This window comes from Eubalaena glacialis, chromosome 3 (genome assembly GCF_028564815.1).
Source record: "Eubalaena glacialis isolate mEubGla1 chromosome 3, mEubGla1.1.hap2.+ XY, whole genome shotgun sequence".
In the NCBI taxonomy this organism is placed as follows: Eukaryota; Metazoa; Chordata; class Mammalia; order Artiodactyla; family Balaenidae; genus Eubalaena; species Eubalaena glacialis.
Window position 1 is genome coordinate 136,909,806 of NC_083718.1, and position 13,660 is coordinate 136,923,465.

General features: G+C 39.8%; 1 protein-coding gene across 2 annotated transcripts in view; it reads right to left on the minus strand.

Moving 5' to 3' along the window:
• The window catches only part of IL12RB2 (interleukin 12 receptor subunit beta 2), a 68,432-nt gene that overhangs the window by 26,602 nt on the left and 28,170 nt on the right, over nucleotides 1-13,660 (minus strand). For both annotated transcript variants that reach the window (XM_061186464.1, XM_061186466.1), the window contains exon 8: nucleotides 7,975-8,194. In XM_061186464.1, coding sequence (XP_061042447.1) covers nucleotides 7,975-8,194 — 220 coding nt within the window. The remainder of the gene's footprint in view (nucleotides 1-7,974; nucleotides 8,195-13,660) is intronic.

Genomic DNA, 13,660 nt, shown 5'->3' on the forward strand with positions numbered 1-13,660 from the left:
TTGTCAGTTTGATTACTACGTGTCTTGGTGTGTTTCTCCTTGGGTTTATCCTGTATGGGACTCTCTGCGCTTCCTGGACTTGATGGACTATTTCCTTTCCCATGTTGGGGAAGTTTTCAACTATAATCTCTTCAAATATTTTCTCAGACCCTTTCTTTTTTTCTTCGTCTTCTGGGACGCCTATTATTCGAATATTGGTGTGCTTAGTATTGTCCCAGCGGTCTCTGAGACTGTCCTCCATTCTTTTCATTCTTTTTTCTTTATTCTGCTCTGCGGCAGTTATTTCCACCATTCTATCTTCCAGCTCACTTATCCGTTCTTCTGCCTCAGTTATTCTGCTATTGATTCCTTCTAGAGTGTTTTTAATTTCAGTTATTGTGTTGTTCATTACTGTTTGTTTGCTCTTTAGTTCTTCTAGGTCCTTGTTAAATGTTTCTTGTATTGTCTCTATTCTATTTCCAAGATTTTGGATCATCTTTACTATCATTACTCTGAATTCTTTTTCAGGTAGTTTGCCTATTTCCTCTGCATTTATTTTATACTCCAATTAAAAAAAAAAGACTCTCTCTCTCTCTCTCTCTAAATGCACAGAATTTCATGATTATAGACTAAATTCACCTATTTCACTAAATACAGCCAGATTGATCTCTAAAATAGTCAATCATTTGACACTCCAATAAGAAAAGCATAAGAAGTTCTCATTTCCCCACCAACACTTGGTATTTTCTGACTTTCTCATTTTGCCAATCTGGTACATGTAAGGTGGTATTTAATTGTGGTTTTATTTTTATTTTCTGATTTCTTATGAGGCTGAGCTTTTCTTCCCATATTACTAACTGTCTGACTTTCCCCTTCTCATACTTCACTCATTTTTTCTGTTGTGTTTCCTGTCTTCTTCCTGATTTGCAGAAATAGCTTTTATATTCTAGATATTAATCACTTATTAGTTTTCAACACTAAATATATCTCACTCCAGTCTTTCAATCTCTGAAAACTTTATGATGTGTTTGTTGCACATACATACTTTGATGTGGGTAAATTTATCCACAGTTTGTGTATTTTGAGTCTTGTTTATGAAATCCTTCCATTCTGGGGTCACAAAGATACTAAACTACATTTCCGCCCATTGGCTTTTGGTTTTACCTTTCACATTCAGGTTTTTAATTCAAATCTAGCTAAATGGTATTTTTTTTTAAGGGAATAAACTTTATTACTTTTTCCACACAGTGAGTCAATTTTTCCAAATGTGGTTTCATCCCTGTCCCACACCAAGTTCCACACATTCATGGGTTTGTGTCTAGGTCAGCTTCTTCACCAGAACACACTGGTTACATTACGAGGCTCTGTGACACCTGACTATTTGGTGGGTAAAGTCCCTCCTCATTTTGCTCTTCTTTTTTCAAAGTGGTCTTGGGTATTCAAGAAACTTTATTCTTCCATATAGCTTTTAGAATCAGTTTATCAGAGTCCTCAAAAATTTCAGCTGGTACTTTTATTGGAATTATATTAAATTTATAGCTCAATTTAGACAATGTTAAATTGTCCCATTTATAAGTATGCTGTCTATTTGAAATTATTTAGGTCTCCTTTTATATTTTTAATGGAGTTTCAAAAATTCCTCCTTAAAGTTTTAATGCATTCTTTTTTAGGTTAATTTCTAGACACTTTATACTATTAGTTTGCTACTTAAATGGCATCTTATTTTCTACCGCTTTTTCCAGTATTAATTTGTGTGTGTTATTCTTATTCTGGCAGACCTGCTGAACTCTCTAATTAGTCTAATAATTTGTCTATTGCCTTTGTTAAAATTTCATAATAATCTTATTAGCTGTACACTTAAAATATCTTCTTTTCAATCTTTGAATTAAATCTTATTCCTTTTTTTTTTTTTTTGCTTTTATCTTGTAATTTTAAAGAGAATGTTCCTACATATCTTTATTACGATGATGCTTGCTGCATGTTTTTGGTAGAAAGTCTTAGCAAAGCTAAAAAGTTTTCTTTTATTCATAGCTTTCAAATAGATTTTATTTTTATAAAATACTATTTATTTACTAAAAACTTTGTTTTACTGAATACTTTTCTATATCTGTTAAGAACATATCCTTTTTTTTCTCTTTCAGTATTAAAGTAATGAATTACATTGATGCATTTTTCTGATACTGATCCATCTTTGTATTTTTGGGAGCAACACCTGCTTGATCATTCTGCACTCATATTCTTTTCTTTTCTTATTTCTTTCTTTTTTAATAGACTTTATTTTTTAAAGCTGTTTTAAGTTCACGGCAAAATTGAGTGGGAGGCACAGAGATTTTCCACACACCCCTGCCTCCATACACACATCGCTTCCCCCACTATTGACATCCTGCATCAGAATAGTACATTCTATAAGATTCTTGATAAATATTTTAGAATACTTTTTCCCTTTCATTTACTTTTTTTCTCTTATTGGGACTCCTTTTAGATGGTTGTCATTACTTCTCTTTTTATTCTTTCAGTGTTTTAAGTCTTCTCATTTTTCAAATTCTTTTCCCCTTTTGATGACTTTTCAAAGAGTTTCTCATCCAATCTTCCACGTACTCTTTCAATCTTCAGATGAGTCCTTTCTGCAATCCAACCCATTGGGTGAGTTCATTATTTCAACAACTGAACTTTCCATACTGAATCTCTTTATTTGGGCCTTTTCCACAACCACCTATTTCTGATTTATGTTCCTAGCATCCTCTCTTATCTTTCTAAGGATACTTATTATGCTTATTCTAAACTCTTGCTCTTTCTCTTGTGCTGGTTATACTTCCTACCATACAGGTAGTCCCATTTGCTGCCTTTCTTTCTCAGAATTTGTGCCCCTCAGATTTCTACTAATTTTCTCCTTTGAGATCATGTTTTATTTTCTTGGATTGATCAGCAGCCTTGGCCTTTATTTTTCTGTAGGGGGAGGAGTGAAAGTTTAGCCAGAGCTCATGCTCCCCCAGGTAAGTTTAGGTGGGGTGGAGGAGCTTTTCAGAGAGGAAAGCCAGGGAGCCTGTAGTGATTCACCCTAAGCTCTCCCTGTCTCCTGTTCCCTGTAGCTGTACCTGGCAGCTCCACAACCTACCCATGTCTCTGTGGATGGCACTGCTCTTCATGGGGGAGTGGGGCTGTTATTCTCTTCTATAATTGCCAGGCCATGGGGTGGGTGGCAGAAGAAAATCTCAGGCGCTCTTTGTCAGGTTCCAGGGCTTCCTTGCAGTTACTCTGCCCTGCCCTCCAGACTTTCCTGCCCATAGTAAAAATGCCCAGGCGATGGACATCTCGGGGCAACAAGGGGAAGAAAAAGGAGTGCAACCAGCAAGTGCTACCTCAGTCCTCCCCCTTCATCACTATTACCCATCCACAGGCGTTCAGCCATCCTGTCCTGTCTCTCCTGTGGCATCTTCAGGGCGGGTTTGGTGGTGAGAGCCTGGAACCTGTGTGTTGGCTACCTTGCCAGGAATTGGAATTCCCCAGCCCTGGTTCTTTATCTTCATTTGCCTTGGTATCTTATTTTCTGGCTATGTCACAAGTTTGCTTTTGTTTTGTTTTGTTTTGGAGAATAAAATGTATTCGTTCAGTAATATGTATTGAGCACCTAGGGTTTGCAAGAGCCTTTCTAACCACTGCTCTCTTTGCAATTAGCTAAGTAAATCAACCTGGCATTGCCCAGCCTCTGAGTCACCACACTTGCCAGGAACCAGCCTGAATTTCCTCCCCATCATGTCTGCCAGGGCATGCTCTCTCCTTTAGAACTCTGCTAACAACTCACCTCTCTGACACCTTTCAAAATTATTCCTTTAGCCTCTATCATTCGACTTCCCATCTCCATTTTCACTGAGAACTTCTAAATAGAGTTATGAAGTCATAAGGTATTTGGAAAAAGTGCCCACCTAAGAGACAGGTGGCTTGGTTTTTCAGTCCAGCTCTGCCACTAGTTGTGTATATGATCTTGGCCAAGTTACGTCACCTCCTGGGGCCTCAGTCTTTGACATCTGTGTGGCCCTCTATTTATGGCTGTACTGCTTTCTGTTTCTTGCCATAGTTTCAAGAATTCTTGAGCTCAGGGACTGGTCTGAAATATTAAATATGTTTTACTTGTTGACTGGTGGGTTTAGCACACATTCAATTTTCATCATAAACCAACAAAATCATTCTAGTGTTTCTTGATATGCAATGCTGTGGCATATACCTTTTACAACAAAGTTGTCCCTACTTTCTCAAAATCAACATAATTCTGCCTCTTGGGGCATTATTTTTCTCTTCCTAGAAGGAAAGCTATTTATGTGAGTAGTGTGAACATATATTGAAAGAGAGGAAGACAAAAATCATGGTATGCTATTCCTACAGATCATGCAGAATTTGCATAAGACAAGAGGGCTCCAGGATGGGACCATGTGGTTTGCAAATCTGTCCTCCAGGTCTCGCTGGGGTGCACAACTACTCTTATTGGATGGTGTAGGTGTGGCCTTAGGAGAGACAATAGGCTCTTGAGATTTCTGGGACTAGGACCCTCTTAGCCACAGCTCGGTTCTAGAGAACTGTTTCAATATCTTACTTTACCACCCCTCCACGTTCCTCCTTATTGAGCCTCACCCTTACTTAACACCTTCCATTCTGAGAGGAAGAAGTGTGTCTCTTACATCTTTTTTGCTATTGGATCCCATCATCTTTCAGCTCCCCAGGAACTTCATTCCACTGATGATCCCCTTTCCCCTTTCCCTTCAACTCTTTCCCACCCCACTTCTCCTTTTCAACTTATATCCCTGTTCAGATCTCACTTTAAAGCAAACCCTCACGCCTGCACACCTGCACTACTTCGCCTGGCTAACACCATCTTGTCTCTCCATTTCTGTTCACACGTAGCCTCGTCTCCAAGCCCATGCTTCAGCTTTTCTCTGTTCCTAGAGTGCCCTGTGCACACCTCTAATATTACACTTATCCTGTACTGCAGTTTACTTGTTTATATGTCTACCCCTCCCACTGGACAAAATATCAAAATATAACTGTAGGACCATGACTGTATTTTTTACCTCTTACTGAATTCCAGTTACCTTATATAGTAATCTCAATAAATTTTTGTTGAATCAATAATGTAGAGGCCAACTCTAAAATAATGAATGTGTCATTTTGAGAAGCTGTTTCCAAATCTAAATAAAGAAGCTGGAATGGGCCCAGAAAATTCAAGAGGCTTATATCCTCAAGACCCATCTGCAGTGAGGTTTAAAGAAGTAACGTATTTTGACATACTACATCTTAACAAGAGCAGGATACTAAACAGTGGTAAGATCTCAATTTCCCCCCAACAGAATCCCCTTTAAAAATTATATACATAGTACTTATTCATTGAAGAAAAAAATTTTAAATATAAAAATCACCTGTAATACCATATTGTAGATATGGTTTCTGTTAATATTTCCATGTACATTCTCCTAGATTATTTTTTACTATGCTAAAATGTGTATTTGTGTAAATATATATTTTAAATGACATCACACCATGTATACTTTTGAAAGCCTACTTTTTCACTTATTATGTGAATCTTTCCATGCCAATAAAAACATAGCTACAATATCACTTTAATGCTGGAGTGGGATTAAGGTGGGTGAGGGTCATGATATATTTAACCAATCCATCGTCTATTATTAAATATTTAGGCTGTTTGAGGTGTTTCATTATTTCAAAAACAGTTCAACAAACATTTTTGTGCTTACATTTTTTTAAGCTCATGCCTTATTATTTGCTAGGATACATTTCTTTTGTTGTTGTTGTTGCATTGGGTTTTCATTGCTGTGCATGGGCTTTCTCTAGTTGCATTGAGCGGGGGCTACTCTTCATTGAGGTGCACGGTCTTCTCATTGCGGTGGTTTCTCTTGTTGCGGAGCACAGGCTCTAGGCACATGGGGTTCAGTAGCTGTGGCACGCAGGCTCAGTAGTTGTGGTGCACAGGCTTAGTCGCTCCACAGCATGTGGGATCTTGTTGGACTAGGGCTCGAACCCGTGTCCCCTGCATTGGCGGGTGGATTCTTAACCACTGCACCACCAGGGAAGTCCCTGCACATTTCTAATGGCAAAATTTCTTGATCAAAAGATATGTTCATATTTAAAGTTTGTTAGTGTTACAAATTGCCAACTTTATCTTCAGAAAGTTGTACCAATTTACACACCTGCCAGCAGTATACAAGGGTATCTTTTCCCCACACTCTCACCAATATAGGTTATGCTAATTCTACTTACTCTTTCTCGGTCTTGTTTGATTTCTCATGTTTTTCCAAATTTGCATCTCATTGATTGCTAACTAGGCTAAACATTTTCATATCTTTATTATTATTTTTATTTTATATTTATGTTTTGAGTTGCCTGTTCATATCCCATGATCTCTTATTATTTGAAAACTTATATATATAGATAATCAATCCTCTTTTTGCCAAAAATGTAGCATACACTTTTCTTAAATTGCTCTTTGCATTTTAAAGCCTTATTTATGGTGTTTTTAAATTTTTTACTTTACTATGCATAAAGTTTAAGCTTTTTTTCCCCATAGTTAATCCATCTTTTCCTTCAGGTTTCTGCCTTAGATGCCTTCCCCACATGAGGCAGAGATTACCAGCTACCTACCAAATACCCTCTCCTCATCTTCTTTAGCAAGGGAACAATGTATTTCTGAGCCTCCTTTGCAGTTGGGTGTGATCAGGTGACCAGTTAGGGTCAATGACTGCAAGAGTTGTGTGACCTGGGGCAAAACTCCTCAAGAGTGAGAGTTGAGGCTTCTCCCTTCTTCTTTTCTGTTGCCTAGAAGGAAACAGCTAGAGCTCCAGCAGCCATCCTGGACCACTTCCATCTTGCAGATGGAAGTCAACTTGGCAGTGGGTACAGAAGGAAGGAGCCTGGAGTCCTCACAATGTTATGAAGCTGTCACACTAGCCCTGGGCTGTCCACTTCCAAATTTCTTTTATACAAGAGAATAAATAAGTCACTGTAGTCAGGCCTTTGGTAAGAGCAACTCTTACTCCAAAGAGCGATTCCTAACTCATATGCCAACCCAAGGTTATATCAATATTTATTTGTATTTTTATCTACTATATTACCTCTACATTTACAGATGTATGACTGAAATGACATATAACCAAGATTCGACAGTGTCTATAAGATAATCATTTTTGGTAGAAGCTTCTTCAAACTGATAATTGCTAGACCCCCATGTGGATAAACTGTTATACTGAATTTTAAGGAAGGATCTAATCATAGAGTTTTATTCTATCAGGCATTTTTTGAAAAAGTTAGGCCAATGATCTTGACTTGAAATACTTTTATTATACAGATCTTGAGAAATAGCTTTAATATCTATTTTTTTTGATGAATTACGGGCTTATATCCTAAGTTAGTTTTCAGGGGATGCAACTATAAAATGTGTATAGCTAGTTGGGAGGTTTTCAGTGTAGATAATTGAATACATATCTAAATTTGTGTAATAAAGAGCTGTATTATAGCAAAATTGTACTATAGTTCCATAACAGCCAGAATTTCATTTTAATACTATTGGTTTTAAAACATATTTCGACTATAGGTATGTTTTTCTAGAACTTGACAACACATATTATTCTTGCTTCTGGAAAAATTAGCCAGATATTAGTGTTCAATTTAATGTAACAAATATTTCCTTAACTAGTATTTATTAAGCACCTGCTATGTATTAGTCTCTGTATTTAACCTCACGATGACCTGCAATTCAGGTAATAAAATCCCTAGTTTAGAGAGGGGGAAATTGAAGCTCAGAGGTGTTAATTCACTTGTCCAAGGACACTCACTGGCTAAATGGAAATTTCAGACAGCCTCTGAAGGCTGTTGACTCCAAATTCTAAACTCCTGTGCTACTCATACCAGGCCCTGAGCTGGACCTGAGGGAGATAAGAGATTAGTAGAACAATTTCCTACAAGTAATATTAAAGAAAATTTGGTACTTACCTGCCCCACACAGGTCCGTTATGTTAATATGAGTGGGCAGGGAACTGCCTTTCGAGTTAGCTGCAGACACAGACACAGCCCAGTTCCCAGTTCTGGGAATGACCCAGGTCCAGGAGGTGTGTTCTGTGATGTTCTGTAGTGTGGCTTTCCCCCCTGCTACCTCCTGCAAGGTCACTCGATAGTGGAGGATTTTTCCTTTTGCCTCTGATAGACTCAGATTCTGCAACAAAACACATCTACTTACTATGTACTCTCAGACAAGGTCACTGGATGCTCTATGCTAGGACCTCATGACTGCCAGCAGCAGGCGGCTACACTGGAGTGACCTTTTTATTTACATTCTCATCTCCTCCACTGCACACTTTTATGTCTCCACCCAGCCCCGCCACTTAGAAAAAAAAATCAGTTAACATTTTTTAAAGCTAATTCTTAAAAACATATTGATTTTCCTTTCTTGCTTCAAAGTGACACTTCCTAATAGGAGAAAACTCAATTACATTCAATGGAACAAGTGAGGGATCTGAACTCAGAAGATCTGGGTTTGAGTTCCAGCTCTACCAATCACCAGCTGTGTGACCCTGGGCAAGGCATTCAGACCCTCTGAGTCTCCATTTCCAAATTTGTGAAACACACACACGTATGTATTTTTATATAGAAAGTGCAAGGCTGCTCCTGAAATCAAAAACAAGCTTTTCAAGAGCTAAACTAGTAAAATCCATACTTAGTGAATTGGATTAGCCATCTGTGCTAGGAAACTAAGACACTGTTTATAAATGTGTGACTAACAAGTTTTGGAACTGCAAGAATTCCAACTGAGATGGCTTGGGAACAATCCCAGAAAGTAAGCAGAAAACTAATTATTTGTACTGTAACCCTGTTTGGACAAGGACCATGGGAAACAGAAGCATTGGAAATGGGGAGTTGCCAAGGCCTGTGTTGGCAGTGCCTGTCGATGCCTAGTGCAGGGAGAGAAAGGCATTGCTCACCAGACTTAAGCATCACAGTTTTCTTGACAAGGCTCTTCCTTCCATGGGGTGTGGGGTGGCCTCAAGCCACTGAAAGACACACCTTAGGATTGGCAAATGCCCCTTTCTCTGGTTCCCTGCTCCCTAAGCAATCTTTTAATAATTTGGTTTCCTATGTCATTTATCGTCATTTATCTGTCAGGAGAGGCTGGGCTAACATGAACATCTGGTTCACTTAAAATTTGTATCTTTCACTTAAAGTGAAAAAATTGGCCTTCTGATTATAATTTGGCTTCTGAAATAATTAGCATGCTGGGAGAGGATGTTCCTATCTGCTGACTCAAGCCTTCTGGTTGGCCCAACAGCTGCAATTCTCACTATAAATTAATGCATGAACATCCAGCTTTTTATACTTCAGGCTCTAGGAGCTTGAATAATGCAGATCATGTCCTAGGTACCCTTCTGGATCCACAAGGCCCAAGACTGGATCATAAACCATGGTCAACACACTGGGTGAATGCCATGTTGTTGGGGGCATTTTTGGGTGCACGTTCAGCCATTCCCTAGAAGACATCCTGTGTCCTGGCAAGAACCAAGAAAGTTAGTGCTGCAAATGTCCATCACAGCTGATCTCATAGGCCCATTGTGTGGATTAAAACAAGTGAGTGCTTTTGACATTGTGATGTTCTGAACTGTTATTAATAAATATGCCTTTTGTCATAGGAGAAGAAACAAGATAAATTAAAGCAAAAGCTGGCTAGGGAAGACCATTCCCTCAGCTCTCTCTCACTCCATTCTTCCCTCCCTGTCCCTTATGCAGCTCCAGAGGGAGGACTGTCACCCCCTTCCCAGGCACCCCACTCAAAGGCACTCCCCAAGAGTTAACTGGGCTCACAAAGCTCCCCATTCTTGCCAGGGACCCAAGGGACAATAGGGAAACAGCCTGTATTACCACCCACTCATTGTCCTTCACAGACACCTCAGCAATCTCATGCAATCCAGTGTAGAGTGCTGACAGAAGGGAGGAAACATCAAGTCCTCTTGGATCCAATGAACCTACCTAGAGACTGCTGTGGAAATCCAGCTGATCTCAGTGATCTAGTAAACAGAGCTGTGGGTTGGAAAGATGAGTATATGTTCCCAGAGGGCAGGGAAGGGCTTGGATCCACCTTGCATTATTTTTGAGTTGCAAATGTCAGTGAGAAGGTGAGGATGGGGCCAAGGAGTTAGACAAATAAATATGGTATCCCTTGAGTTATGCTTGTATAAAATGTCAAGCTCCAGTTTGGCGATAAAGGTTAACATCTCTCAGATAACTGGTCTCCTTAACCAAACTGGAAAATGGGTCTAACTTGTCCAGCAGGGTCCATAGAATAAAAGATTCAATGAGTTCAATGAGCCAGTGGGAAAACAGGTATTTAGCTGGAGGGGCACTCAGTCTCCTGAAGCAACTAAAAAGAGTTTGATTAGGTTGGTTAAAAAAAACCAGGAACATCAAGTTTGCAAATCATGTATATAATCCATCACCCCTCGATGACACCTGGCCCTGACGGAATGGAATATCATCCCAGAACAACAGAACAGGAAGGGATTCTACAAATTAACAATTAATTCAGTGTTTCATTTTATCAATGGGGAAACTAAGCCCTGGGGACAAGAGATGACTTGCTTAAGGCCACTCAAGGGACAGATAGAGGGGCTGAGAGTGGAATCCAGGGCTCCTGACTTCTGGATTCGTGACCCCTCCACTCTGACTCACTGCTCCCTCTATCGGCAAGCCTGAGACAATGAACTGGTGAGTATGAGCGTCATGTTGCATAGTTGGATCCCCATTCACCCTTCTGGCCCAGAGCTGCAAAGCAACTGGAACATCAACAGTGGGCATGAGGTCAGCAATTTGGGGAGGGTGGAGATCCAGAATTCTTTTTTCCCAGAGCCAACGAGCCCCGAGTCTGAAGGAGAGAAGCTCTGAACCGAGAAAAACCTTGGCCTGAGGAGCCAGCTGGGTCTTCTCAGATAAATTTATTTTTACTCTAGTGTTTGTTTATTTGGGTGGGTGAGAAGGGGGAATCTATCATTTATTGGGCCATACCATGAGTCAGGAGCTCTACATCTATTGTCACATTTATTCCTTGTAACTGCCCATTCTGATGAGGGTGCTAAAGCTTAGAGAGGTTAAGAAACTGACTCAAGAAGTCCCTACAAATCTAAAAAAAAATAAAAGGTTCTGCAGGTAGATCCATCTCCTGAACATGGTCCTAAAGTAAATCGCTTGAGGAAATTGGATCCCAAAGATTACAGGTGGGGAATTTTGAAGTGTGTTCATATTTCACTGGAGATCAAAGAAGCCTAACTAAAAGAATTGTGGGCTGACTCACATGATAACTTCTTTTTGAAAGGGCTATTTTATCTTGAAGACTATGAGTTTGGAGGAACTAAGGTGATTGGCAGTGGAAAGAATCAGAACATGTGAAATTCCTTAAAAATTTATTGACTTAAATAACTTTGTCTGTTACACATAATTAAAAAAAAACTCTTTAAAAAAAAAAAAGGTTCTGAAGAACCTAGGGGCAGGACAGGAATAAAGACACAGACATAGAGAACGGACTTGAGGACACGGGGAGGGGGAAGGGTAAGCTGGGATGAAGTGAGAGAGTGGCATGGACATATATACACTACCAAATGTAAAATAGATAGCTAGTGGGAAGCAGCTGCATAGCACAGGGAGATCAGCTCGGTGCTTTTTGACCACCTAGAGGGGTGGGATAGGGAGGGTGGGAGGGAGACGCAAGAGGGAGGGGATATGGGGACATATGTATATGTATAGCTGATTCACTTTATTATAAAGCAGAAACTAACACACCATTGTAAAGCAATTATACTCCAATAAAGATGTTTAAAAAAATAAATTAAAAAAAAGTCCCTACAGAAAAGTAATGTGAGATTTTAGTGCGCCCCCTGGTGGATGTGAGAGAGGAGGGCGATACCCAGACGGAGTCTGGGGTGCCTGGGAGCATCTCAAAGACAGGGTACTTCTTGTCCCTTCTTGGGCAGTGCTGAGAGTGGGTTTCAAGCCAGTGGTCCTACTGTTGTCACGCTCTCCTACTGGTAAGAATACACTAAAAAGGAAAAGCTGTCCACTGCCTCTCTCCCTTCAGTCTTCTTTCTGCTCTGTCCTGTGGAAAATGATCTAAACTTAGTGAACGTAGCCTTTCTGACTTCGCTTTGTCTGAGAAGCAAAGAGTGAACAGCTCCCTCATAAACCATTATAAGAATTCTGCTGCCTGAAAAGGCTTTCAGCATCAAAAATAACTTGGTGAATGTAATCCAAGAAAGGACAAAAGTCTGATGCATTTGTGAATGCGTGCCCCATTTGTGTTTTGAAGTATATTATAGGAAAGGTGTTTCTGTGAATTGATAAATCGTTTCCTCTTAGGACTTCAAAAAAACTACTGTACTTATAATAAAGTAATATTTTACTTCCCCTGATGCAAATAATAACTTTTAAAAAATGCTTAGCCTGTATCAGAGAAGAGAGTCTGTAATCAAGATCCCTTGCAAAGCTGGGCAGTTTTAACACTTATTAGTCACAGCTTTATCTGTGAAGACTTTTTTGGTTTTTTTTAGTTTTGGAACACTGCTGACTTGGTTCTTGTTATTTGGGAAGATCTTTTGCTTTTCTGCTCCACCACCTATCAGCCACATGACCTTGGGCAAGTTATTTCACCTCTCTGAGCCTCAATTTCCTCATCTGTAAAATGAGGATAATTCTACATGCAGCATAGGCTTATTGGAGGATTCAATGAGCTAAGCTATTATCTTCTGTTAATTCTCTGCTACTTATTCTTACCTTTGTCACTGACCACATTCTGCTACCCAACCCAAATTCCCTGCATTGCATCTGGTACAGTATGTGTGACTAGTAAGCAAGGGAAAGCAACCTGTTCTGTCTGAAAATATCTCCAGAAATGCTGTGCCAGCCTGTGATGAGACAGGGTTGGGAAAGGGAAGGAGAGAGAGTTGAATACTGCAGCAAAACTAATCTTCCCATCTGCTGCTTTTGTATTTAAACATTGATTCTGAGGTTGGATACCTCCTATAATTATATAAGGGCCTCAGGCTCCTGGCAGGCAATCTTCCCTGGGGATTTACAATAGACCTTTGTCCTCCATCAATATAAACCAGGTTACAAATAATACTTTCTACTTTTACTGAATCCCTTTCATATTTCACCCCTTCAGTGCAATGTGATACAGGTTGGAATATTCTTCTTTCACCAAAGACAAAGACAGGGAGAAAGAGACCAAGTGAATGTACTGAATAAGCCGCTCCTGGTCTCAACAGGCTGAGGCTGTGCTGTAAACTGGTGTATGGGGCTGGCTCTTTTCTCTTTCTGCTTGACTTCTATGGTTTGAGGGTAGCTGTTTATCCAAATGAATTACTTCATTGAACAAGTGAATATAAAACACCCAGTCTTTTCCCCACCTTTGGAACCAAAAGTTTCCCTATCTCTCTTCCGTCTTGCTTGTTAAGGCTCAGGAGACTCGCTGTCATCCCCTACAGGAGGGAGCTATGCAGCCTTCAAAATGGGGCTATCCTGACCCGAGACGGGCTGCTATCTGGAGGGTGAGCCCCTGGCCACTGTGCCATACTGGCACTTAGTAGACACACCAGTTGTCAAAGACATAGTGGGAAAAAAAGAATGTAAAATAGCTCATTAA